The sequence below is a fragment of the Cavia porcellus genome, unplaced genomic scaffold, assembly GCF_034190915.1.
Source record: "Cavia porcellus strain 051 isolate PalLab524CR breed Dunkin Hartley unplaced genomic scaffold, mCavPor4.1 scaffold_2, whole genome shotgun sequence".
Classification (NCBI taxonomy): Eukaryota; Metazoa; Chordata; class Mammalia; order Rodentia; family Caviidae; genus Cavia; species Cavia porcellus.
The window spans coordinates 89,521,215-89,547,659 of NW_026947485.1; the positions used below are offsets into that span (position 1 = coordinate 89,521,215).

A 26,445-nucleotide genomic window follows, 5' to 3' on the forward strand; every position below is an offset into this window, starting at 1 on the left:
GTCATGGGAATATGAAACTAAAAAATGGCAGAAACAAACACATAGCAGGTATTTACAGTGCAGTGTGTTGAAAGCTTATTATTAGTTAGAAATGGTGTTATGAATGCTATTTAATACCATTTAATCATTTAATCTCATCAATCATTATGAACTGGGAAGTATAGTTACACAATGAGGTAAATTTCATTTCAGGAACACTAGTTTGCAGGGTATTGCATGCAGTCTGTGATAAAATGCTGAATTAAAGCAAATGCCAAAGAAAGAAGGGAGTGAATTAAAATGTTAAAGAACCAATAGGACTTCATTATTGATTAATGTAGACAAACAGAGAAAGTCAAAAATAAATCATAGTTTTCAAACTTCAGAGATTCTATTATAGCATTATCTTAAGCTTAGAAGGTCAGTATCTCTTTATCTAAATCAGGTCTAGAGGAAGCTCTTTGATTGTCATTTCTTGTGCAATTCCTTGAGTGTATTTCCTATTGATCTGAAGATTTCAAAGACCGTAGTTTTCCCCTCACATGTCCAATATACTATCGTAAGATAGGGATAAGCTAATCATTAGAGACATCTGTTCAAAAAGCTGGAATACACTAGTATTATTACTTCATAGCAATTCTGAAATCCAGATACAGAAATACTGGAATCACTTGAGTACAGTGAAGTTTTGGTCTTGCTTGGTAGTGATTCTTCATGACTCTTAGCTCCATCTTCTATACTCTCAGTTTCTTTTCTCTTGAATCTTTTTTTGTAATACAAGATAGCTCTTGTTTGCAGCTACTACTTTTCTCAGCCAGATTTTGTATTGTAGAACTTTGGATACCTGAGCATTCCTTTTTAATTTTTACTGCCTATCCATTTCAATTCAAACTCACTATGTTTAGGGAACTAGTTTTCAAAAAAATTTGTGAGCCTCATAGGATTCTTACTGAGGTTTATTCTATTAGGAAAAGAAATCCTTTGCTTTCTTCTTTGGGTTTCTCCTGAATTACTGAAAAACAATATCCTTATATATCTTAAATGGTCTTGTAGTTTTATTTAATAGTTTCTGAAACATCACTTTGGATTTTTATCCAGTCAAAGGAAAAGGTTTCAAATTTACATCACAAGTTTTGTCTTTAAAGCCTGGGCGCCCAAGAATGCTATGGGTTTTATCTTTACCCTCTGTCATTTCTTGCTGGTGAGAATCCTACAGAGAGGGATTCTCTCTAGGTAGAATAGGTACCAAGTTTGTTTATTTTTTAATTCCTAGGACAATTAATACATATATATATATATATATATATATATATATATGGCTAAAAGGACAATATATAAATTTAAGGGAATCTCACAAATATTTGTGTTCTCTGACCCAAAAGAGGAAAAGCAGAATATTTGAAAAAAATCACAGAGAATATATAAACAAAAATAAAATAGTATCCCTAACAGTGTCAGTAATCTTAGTAAATATTACTGGACTAATTATCATTAAAAGACATAGAAGAGTGATGCAAAAACTCAGTTATATACTGTCTTGAAAAGATTCTAAAGAAAATTTGAAGATACAATGAGGTTGAAACTAAATAGATTAAAAAGTATATTTCATGTAGGTAGTAACTATGAAAAGAATAAAGGGTCTATTTACTGTCAAATATAATTGAATTTAACATAGAATATCACCAAAGATAAAGAGAATTTTATAATGAAGAAAAAGTCAATTTTAAAATAAGATAAGACAATGGAAATCATATATAGTGTACTTTCTAACCATTAAGAAAACAAGAAAAGAAACTTTTTGGTGAGGAAAAATATTTCTTTTTTTCATTTTTCTTTTTGTTTCATTTTTTGAGATGGGAGATATTTGAATGTGATGTCTGCAGTCAGTGGAGAGAGAAAGTTGAAGATTGAGAAAAGCAAAATTTTTTGACTAGATAGTAAATGATGTGCAGATGGTAGGATTAATGGTGGTGTTTTGAGAAGAAAACAAAATAAAATATCAGAAAACAATTTACGTGACTAGATTCCATCTTAGTTGTCATTTCCTTATATATTTATGAATATATTTATATGAGAATATTTAAAGAACTGCAATAGCAAAGAAAATTACTGAGCCTTACTGATAGATTAAGCTTCAAATTATTTTTCCTACCAAAAATAGAGCACCTATTTCCCTATGGTACTATTCCAAACTATTATCGATTTGAGTATTATCAGTAATTTCAGCCTTTGACAATCTGACAAACATTGTTGATTTAGTTGGCATTTCTGTAATTATACATGAAGTTAAATTTACTTCACTGAGTTTGTTGACCATTTCTGTTTCTTTGTGGACAGAATTTGTTCATATTTTTTGTTTTTTTGTTACTGCTGGCTTACTTGAGTTTTTTGTAATTTAAGGAAGTTAGCCCTGTGTCATGTGTGTTATAAGTATTGCTTCCTAGTTAATTATTTACCCTTTGACTTTACTTAGAGCATGTGTGTACTTAAAGGTCACATATAAATATAAAAGTTGTATTCTTAAGACTTTAGCTCGTGGTAGAGTGCTTGTCTAGCTAACTAGCACAAGACCCTATGTTTAGTCTTTAGCATCAAAAAGTAAAAAAAAAGATCTGTTGTCACTCTAATCAGTATTTTCCTTACAGTTTCAAATTTTATTTTCAGCTTACAAAGGCTTTCTCTGTGTAAAATTAGTTAAGAAAAAGATTACCTATTTTTACTTCTGGCAATTTTCTATTTTATTTTTCCCTATAACTAGGTGTAAGCTGTTAGGAATCCATTTTTTTCCCCAAGTGATTGGTCAGTCATCTAACACTGTTATATAATTCATCTCTTTTCTAAGCAATTTGAAATTGTACCTCTATCATTTGTTAAATTTATATATTGGCAAGTGTGTATGTCTTTCTGTGCTCTCTTCTATTTTGTTGTTAAATTATCTTAGTTTCATAGTATAATTTGTTTCAAGTGAGACAGACCTTTCTTCTTGCTTTTCTGTATTGATTCTTTGATATTTCCATAAATAAAAGTTAAACTGTTGTCAAGTTCCAAAAGAACATACATATTAATTAGTTGTATTAAATTTATTAATGAATTTCAGAAGATGGATACCTTCTCAATCTTGATTCTTCCTATGCTAAAGCAAGATATGTTTCAATTGTCTTTGTCATTTTATTGTTATTAGTTCTCCCAATATTATTATTATAAATGAAGTATTTCCTTTTATTATGTTTTATATTTAATTAGTACAATTTGCAGTACATAATATTTACATTCATTTTAGGTAGTAAGTATATTTACTTAGCATATTTTAATTCTTTTTATTTTACTTTTCCTTCCATTTTCCTCCCTCTCTCCATCTCTAGATTTCCTCCCCCATTTACATTGTGATACATAATGATTACATTCATTGTGGGTAATTAGTACAAGTATGTGACACATTTTAAATCCTTTTATGCCCACCCCAACTTTTGGTCCTCTTCCATTTGAAAAGTTCTATCTCCCCATTTCCTTTACTCAATCTGTTTTTTTTTTTTTTTCTCTTTTCTATATTTGTACTTTGGCTTTTTTCATATGAGAGAAACGATATGGTATTCAAATTTGTGTGTCTGATTTATTTCGCTTAATTATGTTTTCAAGGTGACTCCATTTTCCTACAGGTGTTTCAAATTTATCATTCTGTATAAGCAAGTACTATTCCGCTTTGTTTAGATGCTACATTCATTCATCTGTTGATGGACATATAGGCTGCTTCCAAGATTTATCTGTTATGAATTGTGCTGCTATAGATGTTGGTATGTATGTGTTGCTGTAATATGATGTCTTTAAATCTTTTGAGAAGATCGCTAGGAGGAGACTGGGTCAAATGGAATTTCTATTTTTAGTTTGTTTAGAAATTTCCATACTGGTTTCCACAGTGGTTGAACTAGTTTACATTGTCTTTCGTACCACAGCCTCACAAGTATTTATTATTATTTTATTTGTTAATGACTACTATTCTTTCTGAAATAAAAAGTGTTTAAATGGCATTTCTCCAATAGCCATGAACAATTTTTCATGCATTTATTGACTACCTGTATTTTTTCTAAAATGTGTTTGTTGGTTTTAGTTGCCCTGTAATTAATTTGTTTGTTTTTTGCGGGGAGAGAAGTCTACATTTTTTAGTTATGTATATATTCTAGATACTAGTTCTCTGTCGAAGGTATAGCTGGCAGTATTTTTTCTTATTCTGTAAGATGTCTCTTTGCTCTGTTGGTTATTTCTTATGCTTTGCAGAGACCTTTTAATTTGTTGTAATCTCATTTGTTTACTTTTGCTGTTATTACTTTGCAATTAGAGATCTGTTTATAAAGTCCTTTCCTATACCTGTAATTTCAAGAATTTTACCTGTTTTATTTTCCAGTAGGTTGTGTTTTAACGTTTAGGTCTTGTGTCTATTTTGATTTTAATTTTGTTTTTTTACACTTTTTTTTCTTTTTTCTTTTCATCGGTACTGGGGATCGAATTTAGGACCACCTGCTTGCAAGGCAGGTGCTTATGCCGTTGAGCTAAATCCCCAGCCCCTGTTGATTTTAGTTTTGTAAAGGTGTGAGATATGTGTCTGTCTTTAATCTTATGCATGGGGATATCCAGTTTTCCAAAAACCATTTTTTAAAAAGCCCATCTTTCCTCTTACATATGTTTTGGCCTCTTTGATAATAGATCAGGTAGCTGAATATGCCTGCGGTTATTTCTGCATCTAATTCTGTTTGGTTGATACACCACATCTCTTTTATGCTAATATCATGCTGTTTTTATCAGTGTAGCCTTGCAGTATAACTTGAAATCAGGCACTGGGATTGCCCCTGCTTTGCTTTTGTTGCTTTTGCTATTCCAAGTCTCTTCTGGTTCTGTATGAATTTAAAGATTGCTTTCTTTAGTTTTGTGAGGAATGTTGTGGGTATTTTAATTGAGATTGCATTAAATCTGTATATCACTTTTGGTAGTATAGTCATTTTGACAATTTTGGTTCTGCCAATACAGGAACAGAGGATAGCTTTCCATTTTATAATATCTTCAGTTACATTTTTCAGAATACTACATTTTTTGTTTTACAGGTCTTTAATTTCCTTGGTTAGATTAATTTCTAAAGATTTAAATTTTCATGATGCTGTTGTAAATGGTATTGTTTTTAAAATTTCTTTGTGAATGAATTCATTATTGAAGTATAAGAATGCAATTGATTTTTGTGTCTTTGTATCCTGCTATATTACTTAATTCTAGGAATCTTTTAGTGCCTATTGTGGATCATCTATATAGAAGATCAGTCACTTACAAACAATGTTAACTTCTTTCCAAACTCTGTCACTTTTTTCTTTTTCTTTCCTGATTTCTTTGGCTAACATTTTGGGTACTATGTTGAACAAGAGTAGTGTAACCTTGTCTTGTTCCTAATTTGTGGAAATGCGTTCCGTTTTTGTCCCCATTTAATATAATGTTGGTCATTGGCTTCTCATAAATGGCTTTTATCAGATTAAGGTCTGTTTATATCTATTGTTGTAGTCAGGGGTTGTGCAGAGAATAATTAGAAACAGGAGATGGAGTTTATCAATTTTTTTTGTCTTTTTCGTTTTTATCGGTACCAGGGATCAAACTCACAACTGCTTGCTTGCAAGGTAGGCGCTTATGCCGCTGAGCTAAATCCCCAGCCCCCTCATTTTTTTATATAATGATCATCCAGAGTTAACACAAGAAAATGCAGAAAATCTACCCACCACACCAAAGACATAGAATATTTAATCAAGGGCCTAAATCCCACAGCAGTGTCTCACATGAGACCAGATGAAAACCCAGAGCTCATGACAATGCCTCCCATGAGTCTTAACTGGAGGTCCAGAGCCCATAAGAAGGGCCCACCCCAGTCTTTTACGGATCCGTGTTGGGAAGGCCCAAAGTTCAGTGATGCAAGCCAGAAAGTCCATGCCAGCGGGCTGAAGGAGCTGTACTGGTAGAATGAGGGTTTTACGCTAGAGCCAAGAAGCCACACTCACAACAAATACTAGGGTTGTCCTGAAAAGCACCACAGCTGTCCTCAGCAACATGGAGACCCCAAGCTCTTCCGATGCTAAGTACAGTCAAGTACATGCCAGGAAGCCAGCATGACGAGTTTATCCTTGAGACCAAGCAGCACGCGTCTCCCCTCCAGAGCCAGGAAGCAATGCTCAATGTGAGGACCAGAGCTTCTCTAGAAGAACCTAACGGATCAAACTGCAACACGTTGGAGAACTCACAATGCCTCCACGCCTCAATACCATAGCTTTTCCTTCTCCATGTCTCTATTTATGCTGGTAACTTTCCTCAGGTGAAACATCTACACTCAGCACTACACAGATGTAATCCAGCTGGTGTTAAGTTGACCACCAGTTTTTAAGCCATAACACCTGTTTTCTTCAGAGTTTTTATCCTGCATATCTGTTGCAGAATAGAAAGGTTTTCTTCTGCATCTATTGATTTGGACAAAGGGTCTTTGTCCTTTTTTCTATTTATGTGGGGTGTTACATTTATTGACTTGTGTTTGTTAGACCATCCTCATATCCCTAGAATGAAACATACTTTTATCTTTTTGATGATCTTTCCATTCTATTTGTCTTATATTTTCTTGTTCCTTATTATTTATTTATAAACTATTTTTTCACTGTTGTTATTAATGATAGTAGTGCCGTAGACAGAAGTGACATATTTTAAACAGCTGTACTCTTTTACTTTCATCAAGCTATCTTACTATATTCTTTTTTGTTTGGACTTAATTTTGTTGAGTTTTCTATATACTTTATGTCACTTTCAGCTAGTTACAACTTTGTTTTCATGTATTTGTTAAATTTTAAAATCTACTTGTGCTGGCATAGAATGCTTTTAAATAGTAGTGCTTTTAAGTAGTAGTGCTTTTAAATAGTAGTGCTTTTAAGTAGTGCCTATTGTGGATCATCTATATAGAAGATCAGTCACTTATAAACAATGTTAACTTCTTTCCAAACTCTGTCACTTTTTTCTTTTTCTTTGGCTAGCATTTTGGGTACTATGGTGAACAAGAGTAGTGTAACCTTGTCTTGTTCCTGATTTGTGGAAATGTGTTCTGTTTTTGTCTGAAGCTACTAGTTGAGGAAAAGAAGAGTAACTTAAGACTGACTTAACTTATTAAGTCAGGGGTCAGTGAAAAAGCAGGAGATAGCACAAAATAGTATACAGTGAGGCCAATCATAATCAAGATTCCAGAAATTCAGCACAAGAATATATTCTTAAAAGCTGTTAGGTAAATAAACAAATTACCTATAAAGGAAAACCCACCAGAATCATAACTGACTTCTCAGTACAAATCCTCAAGTCAAGGAGAGCTCGGAGTGAAGTATTTCAAGTTCTAATGGAGAATAACTTTCAACACAGATTGATGTACCCCACAAAACTTTCTTTCAAAACTGACATAGAAATAAGATACTTCCATTACAAAGAACGTATGATGAATTTTTGACCACCAAACTAGCATCCAAAATGTTTTAAAGGAAATTCTAGAAAGAGATAGCTAGGACTACAATTTCATGAAATCCAACAGAAGGAATTTACCAGGTGAGGCAAACAGTTAAACAGAGAGAGGGGAAAAAAGAAAGGGAGACAACAACAGGCAAATAACATGACAAGGATAAGTCAGTACATATCAGTTATTACCATCAATATTAATGGTCTCAGTTCACCTGTAAAAAGACATGGATTTGCACAATGGATGAAGCAGCATGATCCAACAGTATGCTGCATACAAGAAATACATTTACTTCAAAAAGAAATCATAGACTGAAAGTCAAAGAGTGGAAAACAATACTCCATGTGACAGGAACCCCCAAAAAGCAGTGATAACTATTCTATTTGCAGATAAATTTCAAGGCAAGACTGATTAAGAGACAAAGAAAGTCACTATATCCTTGTAAATGGAATAGTCCAAGAAGAGATAACCAGCACGCCAAACTATATAAAAGAAATATTAGTATGCATGAAAAATCAAATAAGCACTAATACAGTTGTATTGGGAGATCTTAGTGCTCCACAGTCACAAAAAGATAGACTAACCAGACAAAAAAGTCAATGAAATATTAGAACCAAACCAAACTGAACAAATGGACATAGTAGATGTCTACAGTGTTCCACCCCACAGCAACACAATACATTATCTTTCTCAGCTTCGCATGGGACATTCTCCAAAAGAGACTACATAGTAGCTCATAGAACGTGCTTAAGTAAATGCAAAGGAATTGAAATTATCCCATGCATATTATCAGACCATACTGCAATAAAATTGAAAATCCGTGGCAAAAGAAACCACAAGAACTTCATAAGATCATGGAAATTAAATAGCACCTTCCTGAACAACCAGTGGGCCACAGATCAACTTAAAGAAGAAATTAGACAGTTTCTACAATTAAATGGTAATGACAGTACAACAACCCATAACTATTGGAACACAATGAAAGCAGTCCTAACAGAGAAATTTAAAATAGGGAATAGCCATATCAGGAAAACAGAGCAAGCACAAATAAACAACTTAATGATGAACCTCAGATTTCTAGAGAAAGAAGGGCAGGCTAAGCCAAAATCTCATAAAAGAGAGGAAATTATAAAGATCAGAGTAGAAATTAATGCATTGAGACTAAAATATCAATACAAAGGATCAATGAATTGAAAGATTGTTTCTTTGAAAGATGAAATTAGGTTGACAAAACCTTATCCTAACTTATTTTAAAAAAGGAAACAAAAAACATTTAGAAATTAGAAATAAAAAGGGTAAAATCACAGTAGGCTCTACAGAAATTCAGAAGATAATAACTACTTTGAAAACTTATAATTTTGTAAGATGGAAAATGTAGAAGAAATGAACAGATTCCTATGTACATATGAATTAGCAAAGCTGAATCAAGAAGTTATAAAAGTTCTAAATAAACCAGTATCAATCAGTGAAATCAAAGAAAACGAAGAAAGTAAAGAAAATTTCAAGCCCTGATGGATTTACTACTAATTCTATAAGAAACGTAGAGAAAACCTAATCTCAAACTCTTTAATGAAATTGAACGAGAAGCAGTACTCCCAAATTCTTTCCTGAAAGCAAGCATTACCCTGATACTGAAATCAGAGAAAGACCCAACCAAGAAAGAGAATTAGTGGTAAATCTTGATGAAGGGGCTGGGGATTTAGCTCAGCGGCATAAGCATCTGCCTTGCAAGCAGGCAGTCGTGAGTTCGATCCCCGGTACTGATAAAAAGGAAAAAGACCAAAAAAAAAAAAAATCTTAATGCACATATGTGCAGAAATCTTTGGTAAGATACAGGCAAACAGAATGCAGCAAATCACTAAGAAAATTATATGCCATGATAAAGTGGGATTCATCTCTAGGTTGCAAGGATGGTTTATCACATGTAAAGCAATAAATGTAATATACTATATTAGCAGAACTAAGGGTTAAAATCATATGATAAACTCACTAGATGAAGAAAAAGCTTTTGACAAAGTATAGCACCCATTCATAATTAAAATACTACAGAAAATTGGAATATATGGTCTTTATCTCAATCTGATACAAGCCACCTATGACAAACCAATATCCCACATCATACTAAACAGACAAAAACTGAAAACTTTTTCTCTAAAATCAGAAACAGGACAAGGAAGTCCACTGTCCCCATTTTTAGTCAACATATACTTGGAAACTTTGGCCAAAGCAATTAGATAAGAGAAATAAATGAATAAATATAGGAAAGGAAAAAGTTAAATTCTCATTTTTTACATATCATGTGGTACTCTACACAAAAGACCCCAAAACTATCCCCAAAAAACTGCTAGGTTTAATAGGCAAATTCAGTAGCCTAGCTGGATTAAAAGCATTCAAAAACTAATAACTTTCCTGTACACAAATAATGAGCTCAATAAGAGAGGAATTAGAGAAACAATATCTGTCACAATAGCATATAAAAAATGAAATACCGAGAAATAAATCTAATGAAGGTTGTAAAAGACCTGTACTTTGAAAACTACAGTATTCTGAAAAAGGAGATATAAGAGGGTATCAGAAAATGGAAAGATATCCCTTAATCTTGGGTAGAAAGAACCAATATGGTGAAAATGACCATACTTCTAAAACCATTATGCAGATTTAATGAAATTCCGGTAACATATCTCACAGAATTGGAGAAAACAATCCTAAAATTCATTTGGAAGCAGAAGAAACAGAATAGCAAGGGCAATTATTGGCAACAAAGGCAAGCCAGAGGGCATTACCATCACTGACTTCAAATTATATTATAAAGATACTGTGGAACAAAACAGTGTGGTACTGGGAAAAGAAAAAAACCAGACCTAAAGAACAGTGGAACGGATTATAAGATGCAGAAAAAACTCCAACCATTGTCAGTTACCTTATCTTTGACAAAGGCTCTAAATACGCTCACTAGAAGAAAGACAAATTTTTTAATGAATGGTGCTAGAAAAGTTGGCTCTGCACATCAAAAGATTAAAATTGGACCCTTATTTCCACCATGCACTAAATAAATTCAAAATGGATCAAAGATATAAACATTAAAAGAGAAGATTAAATATGCTGGTCGTTAGAATAGGTAAACCATTTGAAAACAACAGTGTAGGCAAAGATTTTATGAATTAAACCTCAATCATACAGGAACTATCACAACAAATCCACAACTGGCATCATACTAGCTTTTGCACAGCAAGGGAAATCACCAACAGAGTCAAGAGACAACCAAAAATGTGGGAAAAATATTTGCCAGCTGTTTTTCAGACAAAGGATTACTATTGAGAATGTATAAAGAACACACACACACACACATGATCTCCAAAATGTAAAGACCCAGTCCAAAAATGGACATCTCAGCACACTTTCAGAAGAAGAAATACAAACAGCAAATAAATATTTGTAAAAATGTTCAGCAACGCTGTTCTTTCAAGAGATGCAAATTAAAACAACACAGAGATTCAAATCTCATCCCAGAAAGAATGGCTATTATGAAGAAATCAACAAATAACAAATCCTGGCAGGGCTATAGGGGTACTTCTCTGCTGTTGGTAGGCATGTAGACTTGTACAGCCACTGTAAAAATCAATGTGGAGAGTCCTCAAAAAACTAGGATTGGAAGGTGCCATACTCCAGATTTGCATCCAGGCTAGCCACACAGTCCAGAGGCTCTGAACTCCTCCTAACTAGCCAAAAGGTCCCAGCAGTACCACAATCTGAGGTTGTGTCCCTGCTAGCTGCCTGGGTCCTGAAGGTTCTGAACTCCACTTGACCAGGCACAAGGTCTTGGCAGCACCCCATGAGGAAACATCTCTGCTAGTTGCACAGAGGATCCAAGCTCTGCCCAGCTCAGTGTCCTAGTAGAATCCATTAGGGAAACGCCCAGCCAGCCTCACAGGTCACAGAGCACAAAGCTCCAATGCCATACTTCAGGGATGTGCCCCAGTTAGCCATTAGGATACCAAAGTATCAAAGCTCTGCTCAGTGCAGCATTCCAGTGCACTCCAATGGAAGGGTGCCTGGCCAGCTAGACAGGTGCCAGAGGAAAAAAGAGCAGGATGGAGTCTCAGTCCTCCAGCCTATTGAGAACAAAACAAGAGAAAGTGAAATGGAAGACACTGGAAATTGCACAATTGAACTTTCTGGAATGATAGCAACTGAAGTAAAGAAACAACTCTGTGAACCTATAAAAGAAATCGCATCAGGCATAATCTCACAGGTAAAAAAAGAAATGACAAACATTATGAAAGAAATGTTGAGTGTATCTAAAGATTTATATTAAAAAATAGAACATGAGAAAATGATGCAAACCTTGAATGAACAATATAACACAGAATGCATGAAACATATCAAAGAGATATTCAGGAAATAGAAAATTCCATTGAAAGATGGCAAAACTACTTCAGTGAAGCTCAAACCTTGAAGTCAGGATTCAAGCTTATGTTCATGAAAGAAAAGATCTCTTAAAAATATCAAAGTACCAGAAAACAACAACTCAACAGCTGGAAGATGATGTGAAGAGAAACAATATAAGATTGATAGGTGTCAGTGAGAGCAGGGGTCAAAACAAATGACATGCAAAGACTATTTGCAGAAAGAATAGCAGAAAATATTCCAAACATGGGAAAAGAATCTGATATACAAATAACTGAGGTATATAGAATCCCAATTAAGCATGCCAAAATAAATCTTCATTCAGACATATAAAAATTAGGGTATCAGAAATTCAGTACAAGAACAGAATACTATTGATCCGCAGGTCTCTTTCTTTTCTGGTACCATGCTGATTTTATCACTGTAGCTTTATAGTATAATTTAAAGTCAGAAATTGATATGCCTCTTTCCTTGCTTTTGTTACCCAGAATTTTCTTTGCTATTTTAAGTTTCTTCTGTTTCCAAATGAGTTTTTAGGAATGTCTTCTCTAGATCTGTAAGGTATGTTAGTGGTATTTTGATTGAGATTGCATTAAATCTGTATAACAGTTTTGGGAGTGTGGCCATCTTCACAATGTTGGTTCTTCCTAACCAAGAGCAAGGGATATCTTTCCATTTTCTAATAGCCTCTTTAATCTCCTTTTTTAAAGAGTAGTATAATTTTCAGCATATAAGTCTTTTACATACTTGATTAGGTTGATTCCTAGGTATTTCATTTTTTTGGATGCTATTATGGAAGGCATTATTTCCATAATTTCTTTCTCAGTAAGTTTGTTGTTTGTGTATAGGAATGCTACTGATTTTTGTGCCCATCAACTGCAGAATGGATGAAAAAGATGTATTTTTATACAACTGAATATTACTCCACCATTAAAAAGGAAAATCTTGAGGCTTTTATAAATAAATGGAGGCAACTGGAAACTATCTTCATATGTCAAATAAATCAGACTTACATTTTTAAATATCATATTGTCTCTCTAGTGTAAAAAAATTAATAATAAAAAATTGAAAGAGTAATAAGATCAAAAATGTATAATAGATATTGTTATAGTGAAAGGGGAAAATGCTCAAAAGGAAATGACAACTTGCAGGTATACATATATAGCTGTATGTATGTTTAAGTATGCAAGATAGATAACCATATTACTAAGTTTTTGATAGCTCATCAAACAATAATTTGTGCTGTCATTGTTTGTTCATTTTTTATGCTTTGATTTTGTAACTTGAACAGCCACTTCTAGACTAACAATATGTAATGTATCAACTAGAGATAATTTCTTTCTTTCTTTTTTTTTTTTATTGGTACCAGGAATTGAACTCATGATCATGCGCTTGCAAAGCAGGCGCTTATGCCGCTGAGCCCCTAGAGATAATTTCTTAATGCTATTTTTTAAATTTTGTATCCTTTCTGTCCTTTTTTTTCTGTTTTGCTTTTTTTAATAAAAAAGATTTTTAAAAAAGAACAGAATACTAAAAGCTGTCAGAAAAAAGAAACAGACCACCTACAAAAGAGAGCCTATCAGAATTGCAGGAGACTTCTCAACACACAAGCCTTCAAGTCAAGAAGAGCTTGAAGTGAAACACTTAAAATCCTGAAAGAAAACAATTTTTAACCCAGATTGATGCACCCTACAAAACTACTTTGAAAATTGATGGAGAAATAAGATAGTTCCACAACAAAGAACAACTGAATAAATTCATGACCACTAAACCAACACTGCAAAGAGTACTAAAACATACTCTAGAAAAAGATAAAGATAGTACAATTCCAAGAACAACAGCAGACAGAGACTATTAAGCAGGACAAACAATGAAACAGGAAAAAGTAGAAAACCAACAACAGAACGATAACATCACAGGGATGTCAGTACATATCAGTTATATCCATCAGTGAGAATGGCCTCAACTCACCATTAAAAAGAAACAGACTGGCAGAGTGGATTAAGAAACAAAATCCAACGATATGCTATGTGCAAGCACATTTAGCTCAAAAGGGAATTCATAGACTAAAAGTCAAAGAATAGAAAACAATACTCCATGCAATAGGAACCCAGAAAAAGGCAAGGATAAATATTCTTTTTGCATACACTGTGAACTTCAAACCAAGGATGATCAAAAGAGATAAAGAAGGTCCCTACATACTTGTTAGGGAAAAACTTGAAGAGGACAAGATTGCAATCATAAATAGATGTGTACCAAATATGCAAGCACCCTATTATGTAAGACAAATCTTAATACACATGAAAAATCAAATAAGCAATAATAAAGCTTTAATGGGAACTTTAGCACCCCATTGTGACAAACAGACCAGATCAACCAAAGACCAGCAAAGAAATGACAGAACTGAATCAAACTTGTGAACAAATGGACCTAATAGAATTGTACCAATTGTTCCACCCAACAACATCTGAATATACATTCTCAGCTACACAAGGGTCATTCTCTATAATAGATCATATACTACTTCACAGAACATGCTTAAGTAAATGTAAAGAAATTGAAACAATCCCATGCATATTATCTGACTATAGCAAAATAAAATTGGAAATCAAAAAATCATACAAGAACACCATAAACACATGGATTTTAAGTAACACTCTCCTAAACAACCAGTGGGTCACAGAAGAAATTAAACAATATCTAAATCAAGTGAAAATGCAAAAACAACTTACCAGAACCTGTGGGACACAATGAGAGCATTCCTCAGAGGAAAATTTATAGCAGTAAACTCCCATATCAGGAAAATGGAACAAACATAACTTAATGCATTTTAAACTTCTAGAAAAAAGAAGAGCAAGTCAAGCCCAAAGCCCAAAACGAGAAAATTATAAGGACCAGAGCAGAAATTAATGCAATTGAAACTAAAGAAAACAGTACAAAGAATTAACTGAAGAGTTGGTTTTTTTAAAGAATAAATCACTGAATACATCATAGGCAACATTATGAAAAAGAGGAAATAAAACCTCAAATCCATGCAATAAGAAATGAAAAGAGTGAAATTATTGCAGATACTGTGGAAATACAGAATCAATACCTACTTTGAAAACCTTTGCTCTCATAAGTTCACTAACACAGAAGAAATGGGCAGATTCCTTGAAACATATGAATTAACAGAGCTTGATCAAGATGTAAAACTGCTGAATAACACAATTACAGTTAATGAAATTGAAAATATAATTAGAAACTTACCAACAAAGAAAAGCCCAGGTCCTGATGGATTCACTGCTGAATTCTACAATGAATTGAAAGGGAAGCAAGTCTCTCTCACTCATTCCTGGAAGCAAGCATTGCCCTAATACCAAAACTAGAGAAAAACCCAATCCAAAAGGAGAATTGTAGACAAGTATCACTAATGAACATTGATGCAAAGATTCTCAGTAAAATACTGGCAGATAGAATGCAGCAAATCATCAAGATTAAACATCATGACCAAGTAGGATTTATTCCAGGAATGTAGGGATGGTTTAACATATGCAAATAAATAAATGTAATGCACCACATCAACAGAGCCAAAGACAAAAACCACATGATCATCTCAATAGATATAGGAAAGCTTACGACAAAAATCCAACACTCATTCATGAGAAAAAAACACTACAGAAAATCTTTATATATGGTCTTTCCCTCAATCTGATAAAAGCCATATAAGATAAACCAACAGCCAACATCTTACTAAAATGAACATAAACTAAAAACTTTCAAAATTAGGAACAAAACAAGGATGTCCATTATCACTACTCCTATTCAATATAGTTCTGGAAATAGCCAGAGCAATTAGACAAGAGAGAGAACTAAAAGGAATAAGAATAGGAAAGAGAAAAGTTAAAATGATCATTATTAGCAGATGATATTGTACTCTACAGAGAACACCCCCAAAACTTCATTGAAAGACTTTTAGATGTAATAACCACATCCAATAATGTAGCTGGATATAAAATCAACACTCAAAAATTGAAAATTATTCCTGTTCACAAACAGCAAATTCACTGATAGAGAAATAAGAGAAACGACCCTCTTCACTATAGCATCCAAAAAAATTGAAATACTTAGGAATCAATCTGACAAAGGAAGTAAAAGATCTGTACATTGAAAATTATATTACTCTGAAAAAAGAAGCCAATGAGGATTTCAGAAAATGGTAAGACATTCCCTATTCATGGATAGGAAGAACAAACATTGTGAAAATGACCATTCTCCCAAAATTGTTATGCTGATTTAATGCAATTCAAATCAAAATACCATTTTCATACCTCACAGATGTAGAGATATCATTCATAAAATTCATCTGGAACCAGAAGAGACTTAGAATAGCAAAGCAAGTTCTGGGGAACAGAGGCAACACAACCCCAACTAGAAATTATACTACAAAGCTAAGGTAATAAAATCAGCATGGTCCTGGAATAAAAACAGATCTGAAGATCAATGGAATAGATTGTAAGATACAACTACAAACACATCAGCCACCTCATCTTTCATCTTAAACATGTCCACTGGAAAAATAGAGCCTCTTTAGTAAGTGGTACTGGAAAAACTGGCTTTCCATATGCCAAAAACTAAAGCTAAAATGGATCAAAGTTCTAAATATTAAAACAGAAATGCTAAATCTTCTGGAAGACAAAGTAGATAGAAATCTTGATGACAAAGGGGTAGGCAGAGAGTTCATGAACAAAAATCAAACTGCATGGGAAATACTTCACAGAATCATCAACTGGGATCTTGTCTTATTACAAAAGGTTTTTGCATGTCAAAAGAAATCTCTAACAGAAGGAATAGAAAATCCACAAATTAGGAAAATAGCCAATTGTCCCTCAGACAGAGGAATTCTAACTAGAACATACAAAGAATTTTAAAAATTCGGGCTTCCAAAATTTAAAGGCCCAATCCAAAAATGAGCATCTGAGATGAATACACCCTTCTCAAATGAAGAAATACAAATGGAAAATAAATATATGAAAAAAGTGTTCAGCATCATTGGCCATTCAAATAACTCAAATTAAAACAACATTGAGATTCCATCTAACTCCAAAAGAATTGCCAAGATCAAGAAATCAACTAATAACAAATTCTGGAGGGGCTGTGCAGAAAAAGGAACTCTTCTCCTTTGTTGGTGGAAGTGTAGGCTGGTACAACCAATGTGGAGGTCAGTCTGGAGACTCCTTAAAAAGCTAGGATTAGAGTTTCCATTTGACCCAGCTATCCCACTTCTGGACATTTTCCCAGAAGAATTAAAAACATCATACCACAGTGATATATATGCACTTAGTTTATAGCAGCATAATTTTTAACAGCCAAATCTTGGAAACAACCTAATTGCCCATCAGTTGAGGATAAAAAAGGTGTGATACTTTTTAAAGACTCTTATAAGTAAATGAATGCAACTTGAGACCATTCTCATAAGTGAAATAAATCAAACTCACATGTGTAAATACTGTATTGTTTCCTTAGTGTAAAAAACTGAAAGAGCAAATATGGTTCAAAGTCTAAAATAAATATTATGTAAAAGTAAGAAACTACTCAAAGAGAAAAGTAACTGGGATGAGGGAAAGGAGAAAAGGAAGGGAAAAGGAAAATATATATATGTATACACTACTAATTGTATTAGTTCCTGGAAAAGAACAGTTAATACTCATATGATGACATTAATTTTACATGTCAATATGTGGTAATCTAATCAGCCCATTTAAAGGTAACTATGCAATACTGCAAGCATTGTTAAACTCTTAACATCTTATTTTGAAAACATATACCATTATTATTTGGGGTTTGTTGTTGTTTGTATCTCTTACTTTTTGTTTTTCTTTTCCATGAGTTTTTCCTCTTAAATGAAAAAATTCTATTTAAAAAAAAACCCTAATATTGGTGATCCTATTTGACCCAGCTATTCCTCTTCTGAGTATCTTCCCAGAAGAGTTAAAAACAGTGATATATGTGCACTCATGTTTATAGCTGCACAATTTTTAAAAGCTAGATCTTGGAATCAACCCAAATGCCCATCAACTAATGAATGGATAAAAAAGATGTGGCCTTTTTATACAAATGAGTACTACTTAGCCATAAAGAAGCACAAAATGGAGATTTATAGGTAAATGGATGTACCTCAAGACCATACTCATAAGTAAAATAAACCAGACACACATGCATAAATATATTGTCTCCATAGTGTGAGAAACTAAAAGAGTAAATAGGACCCAAAATGTATAATAGATATTGTAAAATAGGAAGAAACTTCAAAAGAAAAGAGAAACTTGGCTGGGAGAATGGAGAAACAAAGGAAGGGAGGAAAAGAAAAAGAAATATTGCTAATATAGTACAGTTAGCTATAGTAATAGGCTTAATATAAATTTGCATGTCCATGTGTGTGTGATAGTTAAAATGGCTATACTACTATTTCTTAGTTCATTGGAAAGAAAGTTTTGACAAAGATTTGTTTTAGTATTGTTTGAACAATTAAATGCCAATATGTTGTACTCTGAGTAATTAATTTAAAGATAACACAATGTATTAACCATTGTTACCCTCCTGTTATCTTGTTTTGAAATTTTATTTTTTGTCTTTAAAATAAAAATAGAATACAATAAACCTAGAGTTATTATATGACTTAGCAATTTCATTCCCAGGAATTTAAGAGAATTGAAAACAAAGATCCACATAAGAATTGGTACATGAATCTTCATGGTAGCATTATTCATAGTGGACAAAATATAAATAGCCCAAAATATCATTTGATGAATGCAAGTACAAAATGTGGTATAAATATAAAAAGAATTTAACTGAGGCATAAAAAGAAATAATACACTGATACGTGCTGCAACATTGATGGTGCATGAAATCATAGTACGTAAAAGAGACCAGAAATGAAAAGCTACCTAATTTATGATTCTGTTTTTGCAGAATATCCAGAATCAGCAAATCCATAAAGAAATAAAGTAGACTAGTAGTTGCCTAGGGCTGGCTGACCTGGAGAAAACTAGCTCTGACTGCTAACAGGAATGGAGTGTCTTTTTGGATTGATGAATGTCACAAAATAAAGCTATTAGATGCAGAAATTTGTGTTATACTGAAGCTTCCTCAATTGTGTGCACTACTAATGAACAAATGGATAGTTGATATTCATTTTCTGTTTCTATGAAGAGTGCCATTTAAATTTTGATGGTGATTGCATTAAATCTCATATATTAATTTGGGTAGTGTAGTCCTTTTACTAATACCAATACTTCTGATTCGTAAACAGAGGATTATCTTTGTTTAGTTGTATCTTTTTCAATTTCATTATCAATGTTTTATACTATCATAATAGAGATATTTCACCTGTTTAAATTATTCCTATGTAATTTTTCATATTATTGTAATTGTTTGTAGAAATAGAGTCAATGGAACATGACAGTGGCCAATTAAATGATCTTCAAAAACAAAAGAATGAATTGATAGAAAAATTACTTACTCTCCAAAGAGAACTCAAAGGTATATTTTCATGACTAAGCTTATTTTGCTAACAAATAGATACATTTGCTAACAAATGATAGGGTTAAATAATCTTTAATATGTATTTACTTATTGATAGATTGTGCCATTATTGATATAAAAATAGTTTTAAAGGTGGCGTTCCTGTTGTCACAAATTTTGTGAAGATCTTTTATCATTCTTATAATTGTGATATTAAAGTAGATTACAACAGGTATAATATCCTTGCTAATGTAGTACAGTTAGCTATAGTAATAGGCTTAAGCACAGCCTAGCCACTGACAAACAGTGGTAGTGGTAAGTATTAACTTGATACCTTTTACCATAGGAGCAGTTGCTACAGTTACACAACAAAATCCAACATCCGCCAGAAACTTGTATGCAATGAGTTGCCCCTCAGTGGAGTGATTTTACCCTGTGGGGGATACTGTAAAGTACTAGGTGAAAAGATGGAGAGATGAGTGAGGACAGAGACGGTAGGAGCAAGGTGGAGGGCAGAGGATAATCACTCAACTTTTGAGAAACTAGAGAAAAACACAAGAGAAAAAGAATGAAAGGAAGCTGAAAAATATTGAAGTGAGCCAGAAAGAGAAGAAACAATGTTTACTCATGTGAAAATATCATAAATTCAAGAGAGATAGTTGAGTAAGAGAAAAAGGAGATGAAGAGAAGTGAACAAAAAGGTGAGAAACCTGAATATTGAATAAAGAAAACAAAACAAAAATCCTATCAGACAGAAAAGGGAAAACCAATGAAAGAAAGAAAAAGAAAAATATGAACATTCCTCTGGTGTCCACAGTTCTGTGGCAGTGTTCAGTTCTCACCCCATAAGTGTTTTGTGTAATCCTGCCAAGTTTGAACTAGGATTTGTGTTGAGTATGGGACAGATCTTGACCTCTGGATACAGGAGTAGGGACTGACTTTAAGCTGACGATTTTCTGGATGTCCACTTCTTAGCGTGATTGTCTCTGTGGCACTCCCAGTTGCTGTCACACACTTGTATAGGGAAAGCCTGGGGTTGCTCCCAGACCTGTGTATAGTGGCTCCTTCTGGATCTTGTACAACTCCCTCTTCCTTTTACTGACTCCTCTTACACACTGGTCACTGTGTGGGAGGAGTGCCTTTTTCTTGCTGCAGGCCAAGGCTGCTTGCCTGCTTGTGCTGCTGGGTCAAGACTTCTCTACTGACCGCAGACCGGGGTCATCTCCAGTCCTTTGTATTTAGAGCTAAAACTGGCTTTTGGTGGCCACCAGAGCAGAGTCTAGGTTGTTCCATTGACCCAGCTATTTCCCTGCAGGGCAAACGAGGAAGAGTTTAAAACATCAAACTATAGCAGTGTATGTGCATGCATGTTTATAGCAGCACAGTTTGTAGTAGCTGTAGGAAACAACCCAAATGTCCATCAGTTGAAGTGTGGATTAAAAAAAGATGTGTGACATTTTTTAATACATAGTGGAGTGCTACTCAGCTATAAAAAAGGACAAACTGGAGCCTTTTCTAGGCAAATGAATTGCACTCTGAGACCATACTCTTAAATGAAATAAATGGGACACATATGTATATATATTGCATTGTTTCCCTTGCATGAGAAACCAAAAAAGTAAATAAGGACCAAAATATACAATAGATATTGTGAAATAGAAAGAAATTGTTCAAAAGGAAAGAGAAACCAGGGAAGGAGAAGATAAAAAGGAAAACAAAAGGGAAAAATGATAAACCTTTATAAATAAGGAGGGGATGAGGCATTGAAGGAAGGGGCAAGGGTTGGTGAAAAAAGAGGAGACAAGATACATCATACATAGGTATAAATTCTCTATGTTGAATATGACCACTGTGTATATCTACAGTATACCAATAAACTTAATTTTAAAAATTAGAAAATAATTATCACTATATATATTTGATATACAGCACCAACAAAATATGTGTTTCAGGTTAGTGAATAAAGATAACCTTTTAAAAATATGAAATTTTCTTGTTTAGCTCTTAAGGATGAAGAAAAAGAAGCAATTGTTACAACCAAATATTTAGAGGCAGAAAGAATAAAAATCATTGAAAAACCTCAAAATGATGCTGAATGCTTAAGGTAAGAATTATCTATTTTAATTTCCTATTAATGGTGATAAGTTTTAAAGTTAGATTTCAACATAAAGATAAGTGTATATGTTTTTTAAAAGTTCCACATAATGGCATTATTTTCTCTGCATATATTCTAAAATTTGTAGCTAAGCAAAAACTTTACTAGCTAGCAAGTGCTACATGTAAGTTCATGATGCATTAGATTGATGATGATGAAATCAGTTTTATCTTTTGTTATACCTTATAGATTTTTACTTGTATTCTAATCACTAAACCAACTCTATTCCTAACTTTTGAGGGAAAATAGTTGAAATTAAATTTACTCTTTCTAGATTCTAAGGAGAAAATCACATTCTGTTTTACTTGAAATTGTTACCTAAGGAATGGAAATGCGTTTTCTGTGTGGGATATTTAGATACTTTTTATAAATCTGGGTAATAGAATGATGGCAGATGTTTGAAATTACATTCATAAACACAAAGAGAAAATACCTCAAGTTTTCAAATTTGGCTATTACTTATTGAGGATTCAGGATTGTAATTTTTGGATTCTAAGTTTTAAAGAAATTCCTACACTTTCCAGGTGTAACATAAGAGAAGAATCTCATTATTGAATCCGTGATGAAGTAAATGAAGTCTTTCACATAAATCATATAGGAAAACATCCACTAGACCTGAACAAATGCTTCATATTAGCAGTGTATTGCCTTAGGCTGTAATTTTAGTAGATAGTGAGGAAATATTTGCAATTTAATTTTATGTCAAGTTTTATAAGCATAAAATATCAATCTCTTGAGTGATGTGTATAGTGAAGAATGCATTTCTGTAATGGCTAACTGCTCATTGATTTCTTTACAATTTGAAAAATGGTAATGCACACTGGTATCATTACACTTAGTAGTGTGAGGGCTTCCAATATGAACTCATTTTGTGGGTTTATCACTTAGTTATAAAAGTTTTCCCTGAGTTAAAATTAAATACACAAAGTCTGCTAAACAGTGCTTTTTACTTCACAAATGATGACAGAAGAAATTATATAGAAACATCAATCCATTTATCTAATCCATTCATTGCTTTTTAGCAGTTATGAATGAGATACAGGTTTATCAGTTCTTTACATCCTTTAATATGTGTAGTTTCCTGATTAATATGTTTCATAAACATAGAAAATAAAGGTTTAGTAGCTCTCTTGTGAGGAAACAATGCTCCTCCTTGGATGTCGTAAAGCACAGATAGTACTGAAGTTTGTGTATACTATATTTTCCCTAAACATTCATTCATGTGATGAAGATTAATTTATATTAGCTACAATAAGAGATTAGCAATAATAATAAAAAATAAAACAAGTAAATAATATACTGTAATAAAAGTTATTTAAACTTAGAAATCATTTATTTCTGGAATTTTCCTTTAAATATTTTCAGACTGTGGTTGACCTTGAGTAACTGAGATTATAGGTAAATGAAGCTTCAGAAGTGAAACTGTGAAGCTATTTACAAGGAAAGATAGACAGACATAGATAGATAGTTGTAAATGCTTTTAAAATTATTATAGTCAATATTTTAAAAATTAACCTGTTATGTTCTGGTTATTTGTTGGCCTCTTACTTATACGTCATCCTTTAGTGTAGAGAACCAGTCTTGGTATTTTATATTTACAGTTTTTTAGTGGTCCCTTCTTTGGTTAATATTGACTTATTTGTAAATGTCAAAATGTAGATTTATTTAAAAGATTCTATTGTGAAAAAGGTAGATCACATTAAAGCCACTAATATAGAGAATATTTCTATGATTAACACTTAACCACATTAGTTCTTCTGAAGCTCTAGAAGGGCTGTGTACCTATGACTGAGCTAGATTTTTAGAAAAAACAAATTTAGGGAGGAAAGAAGTGATAAATATCTGAGTCTTTACAGGCAGTAAAGTCTAGTGATTAAAATATAAATTCTTTTGAATCTTACACTATTACTTAGTAGTAGGTCAGTGACCATTGATAAGCAGTTTAACTTCTCTGTACCTCAGTTTCCACATCCATACAATGAGAGTAATTATAGTACATATCTTACATGATTATAGCATAAGATAATTTATTCATTGTATAAAACTTATTAGAGCAGTATTTGGTACACAGCAAATACTATAAAATTATTAGATATAACTACTTACAATTTTATTTTTATTTCATATGTCTAGGAGGATTTCCTATCTTTTGAGCTTGTCATTTGTCCTTCTTCCCCTCCTTCCAATGTTGAGGCTTCGCAAATATTTATTATTGGTACTATTTTCACTTTATGCTTTCCAAGAAGTATCTTACTTGGTTCTGTAATTTATAGTCATCCATATATGATTTATAAATCATCATTCTAAGTCTCCTTTTATTTTTTAAAAATAATTTCTCTTTTTGTTTTCTTTTTTCTCTTTGTTTGTGTATTTGTTTGCACATTGTTTTACTTGACACAGGTCTCCTAACTTTCCCCAGACTGGTTTTGAACTCCTGAGTAAGTGATCCTCTTTACTAAACTACTGAGTAGCTAGGATTGCAATCTTCTGCTGCACCCAGCTTGGAACCCTTTCTTAAGCTCCCTTCCTGAATTCCCAGAAGTCTAATGTATAAATAGAAATGAATATGTAGTGATGCTGCCCCGATTAGACAAACAGATGAATAAGAACAAACTTTTATTGATAGGTCAGGGGCCTTCATCGTCTATGCCTAGCCACTGTCTTCCTGCTGCATACACTATTATACCTCTGTATCAGAGAGTGTCCTTCACTCTTTCTTTCCCATTAGATAAAATTCAATTCAGTCTTCAAGATCCAGCCTATGTGCTATTTTTTCTAGGTATTTAAGTACAAAATGCAAACATTTTTTACATATTCACAAATCTCACCATTTTCCCCCTACTCTAATCTATCGCTACATTTTGTTACTCTTACCTAAAAAAAATTCTTGACTCACACTTCTCTTTGTCCATTAGTTCTATCCAGGTTGTAGCCACCATTTTCGCTCACTTAGATCTTAGTATCAGTTTGTTTTCTACTCTCCTTTCATGCATTCTTTTAACCTACAATCCATAATAAATTGTGCCATGCTATTCCTGTTACTAAAGTCATTTAATGATTTTGAATAAAAATAATAAAACCTAATTCCTTAACATGACCTCCAGGACTCTTCAAATATGGATGTAACTACTGTCCCCACTAACTTCAACCATGAATTAGTTCCTTCTCACTCTGCTTCTTCAAGGCCCCCTTCCATTTTGTTTTACAACTAAAGATATTTGTATTTGCTCTTCCTTCTACTGAAATTCTTCTCTGCATTCTTCCTGTCTGTCTACCATTTGGTAGTTCATACCTCATCCTAACCTCTGAGTTGAAATATTTTCTCAGAGAAGCCCCCTTATCCTATAATCTAAGTCGTGCAACCTTTGCTACTTTCCCTAATAGTGTTCCGTACTTTTTCCCTTTATAGCACGTCCCATTTTACTATTATATATTTATGAACTTACTACTGTTTAAGTAATGTCTAATTGTTTGGTAGAGATGGGCATACAAGAGGTGAGGAATAAATAGGAATAAATGAAGGGAATTATGAAAGCTTTCTTCTATTTTGTTTTCTGTATTCACAGAAATCTTGTTTATAATTCTGTTATATTACTAGCCATAGTCGATGATATTTGTCTGTATCAGTCTATCTCCCAGAATGGGAACTCAATCTACATTTTGTTTATCTTTCAGCATCATCTACATGTAGCACAGTCAGAAGAACATGGTGTTCATTAAATACCAATTCCACTGATTTAGTTGGCATATAATTGAATTTTTACTACAAATAAGATAAATTTCTCATTTGGTGGTTTCATAATGACTTGAAAAAAAACTATGGTATAGCATCACTTTAGCATGGAATTCTTTTCACTCTTGATTTTTTCTTCTTTGTGGAAAAAGGCTTATTTTTGTAACTTTCCTGGTTTTTTCCCTAGCTCCCCCTAATAATTTAGGGGGGATAAACTTGGTAGTATGGAGCCCATACTACCTATCATTTTTGGAGCTGGGCCTGCCTCAGAAAGATGTGTTTTGCTCAGTTCCTGTACCCACTAGGTTTTATAATTTATAGTCATCCATATATGATAGGTAGTAGGACTCTGTGAGAGAAGGTTTATGGGGCCCAGAACTGCCTTTAATAGTACTAAATTACTCTAATTCTGGGGTTCAGTGTTGGAAAACCTTTGCCTGCAGTATAACACTTATTCTCTAGAATATGCTGTATCCAAATTACCTGAGATATTTTGCTTCATTTCATAAACTTTTATATTTTGCTTTATTTTGTAAACTTGAGGCAAGAAAGAATTATATCTTGGGGTCTTTCAACTCCCAGAATCTATTTTTTTTGTTTTACTTAATACCAGGGTTACCAAAATATAATCGATAGTGATTTTTAAAAATTTATTCAAAATAGTAACATTACAGACAACTTTAAATGTTTTAGGTTATTTTCTTTACGTACAAAACTCCTTTCTTGAGTTTTTTAACATGTTGTATAACCAGCATTTGTGCTTTTTAATACAACAAGAAGCATGTTTCAGAAATAAATCTGCAAAGTCAGTGGCATAAGATTTTCATTCTGAGCACTTAAAAGATAGTGTAGTTTCTGTGAAGAGCATATTTGCAATAGAAACTGCACAAAATTAGTCTGCATCTGTCACTGAGAGACTAAATTCATTTATAGTGGTAGTAAAGCAGTGCTGTTGCCTCTTCAGCGAAAAAGTCATCCCATTAAGTTGGTCATTGAAGTCCTATTGATGATACTTAGGTTAACAAGAAGGCATAAATACATGATATTAAGATACTCTCAACCTCTTGAAGAGGTAACTAATATATATATATATATATATATATATATATTCCTTTTAATATCTATATATATACACACACTTATTTTTAAATTGTGAGGACA

At 33.0% G+C, this 26,445-nt stretch overlaps 1 protein-coding gene across 1 annotated transcript in view; it reads left to right on the forward strand.

Annotated features, from left to right (window-relative positions):
* Ccdc172 (coiled-coil domain containing 172) overlaps positions 1-26,445 on the forward strand; it is an 82,279-nt gene that overhangs the window by 35,575 nt on the left and 20,259 nt on the right. Inside the window, exons 5-6 of the mRNA XM_003479642.3 lie at positions 19,313-19,414; positions 21,398-21,500. Coding sequence (XP_003479690.1) covers positions 19,313-19,414; positions 21,398-21,500 — 205 coding nt within the window. The remainder of the gene's footprint in view (positions 1-19,312; positions 19,415-21,397; positions 21,501-26,445) is intronic.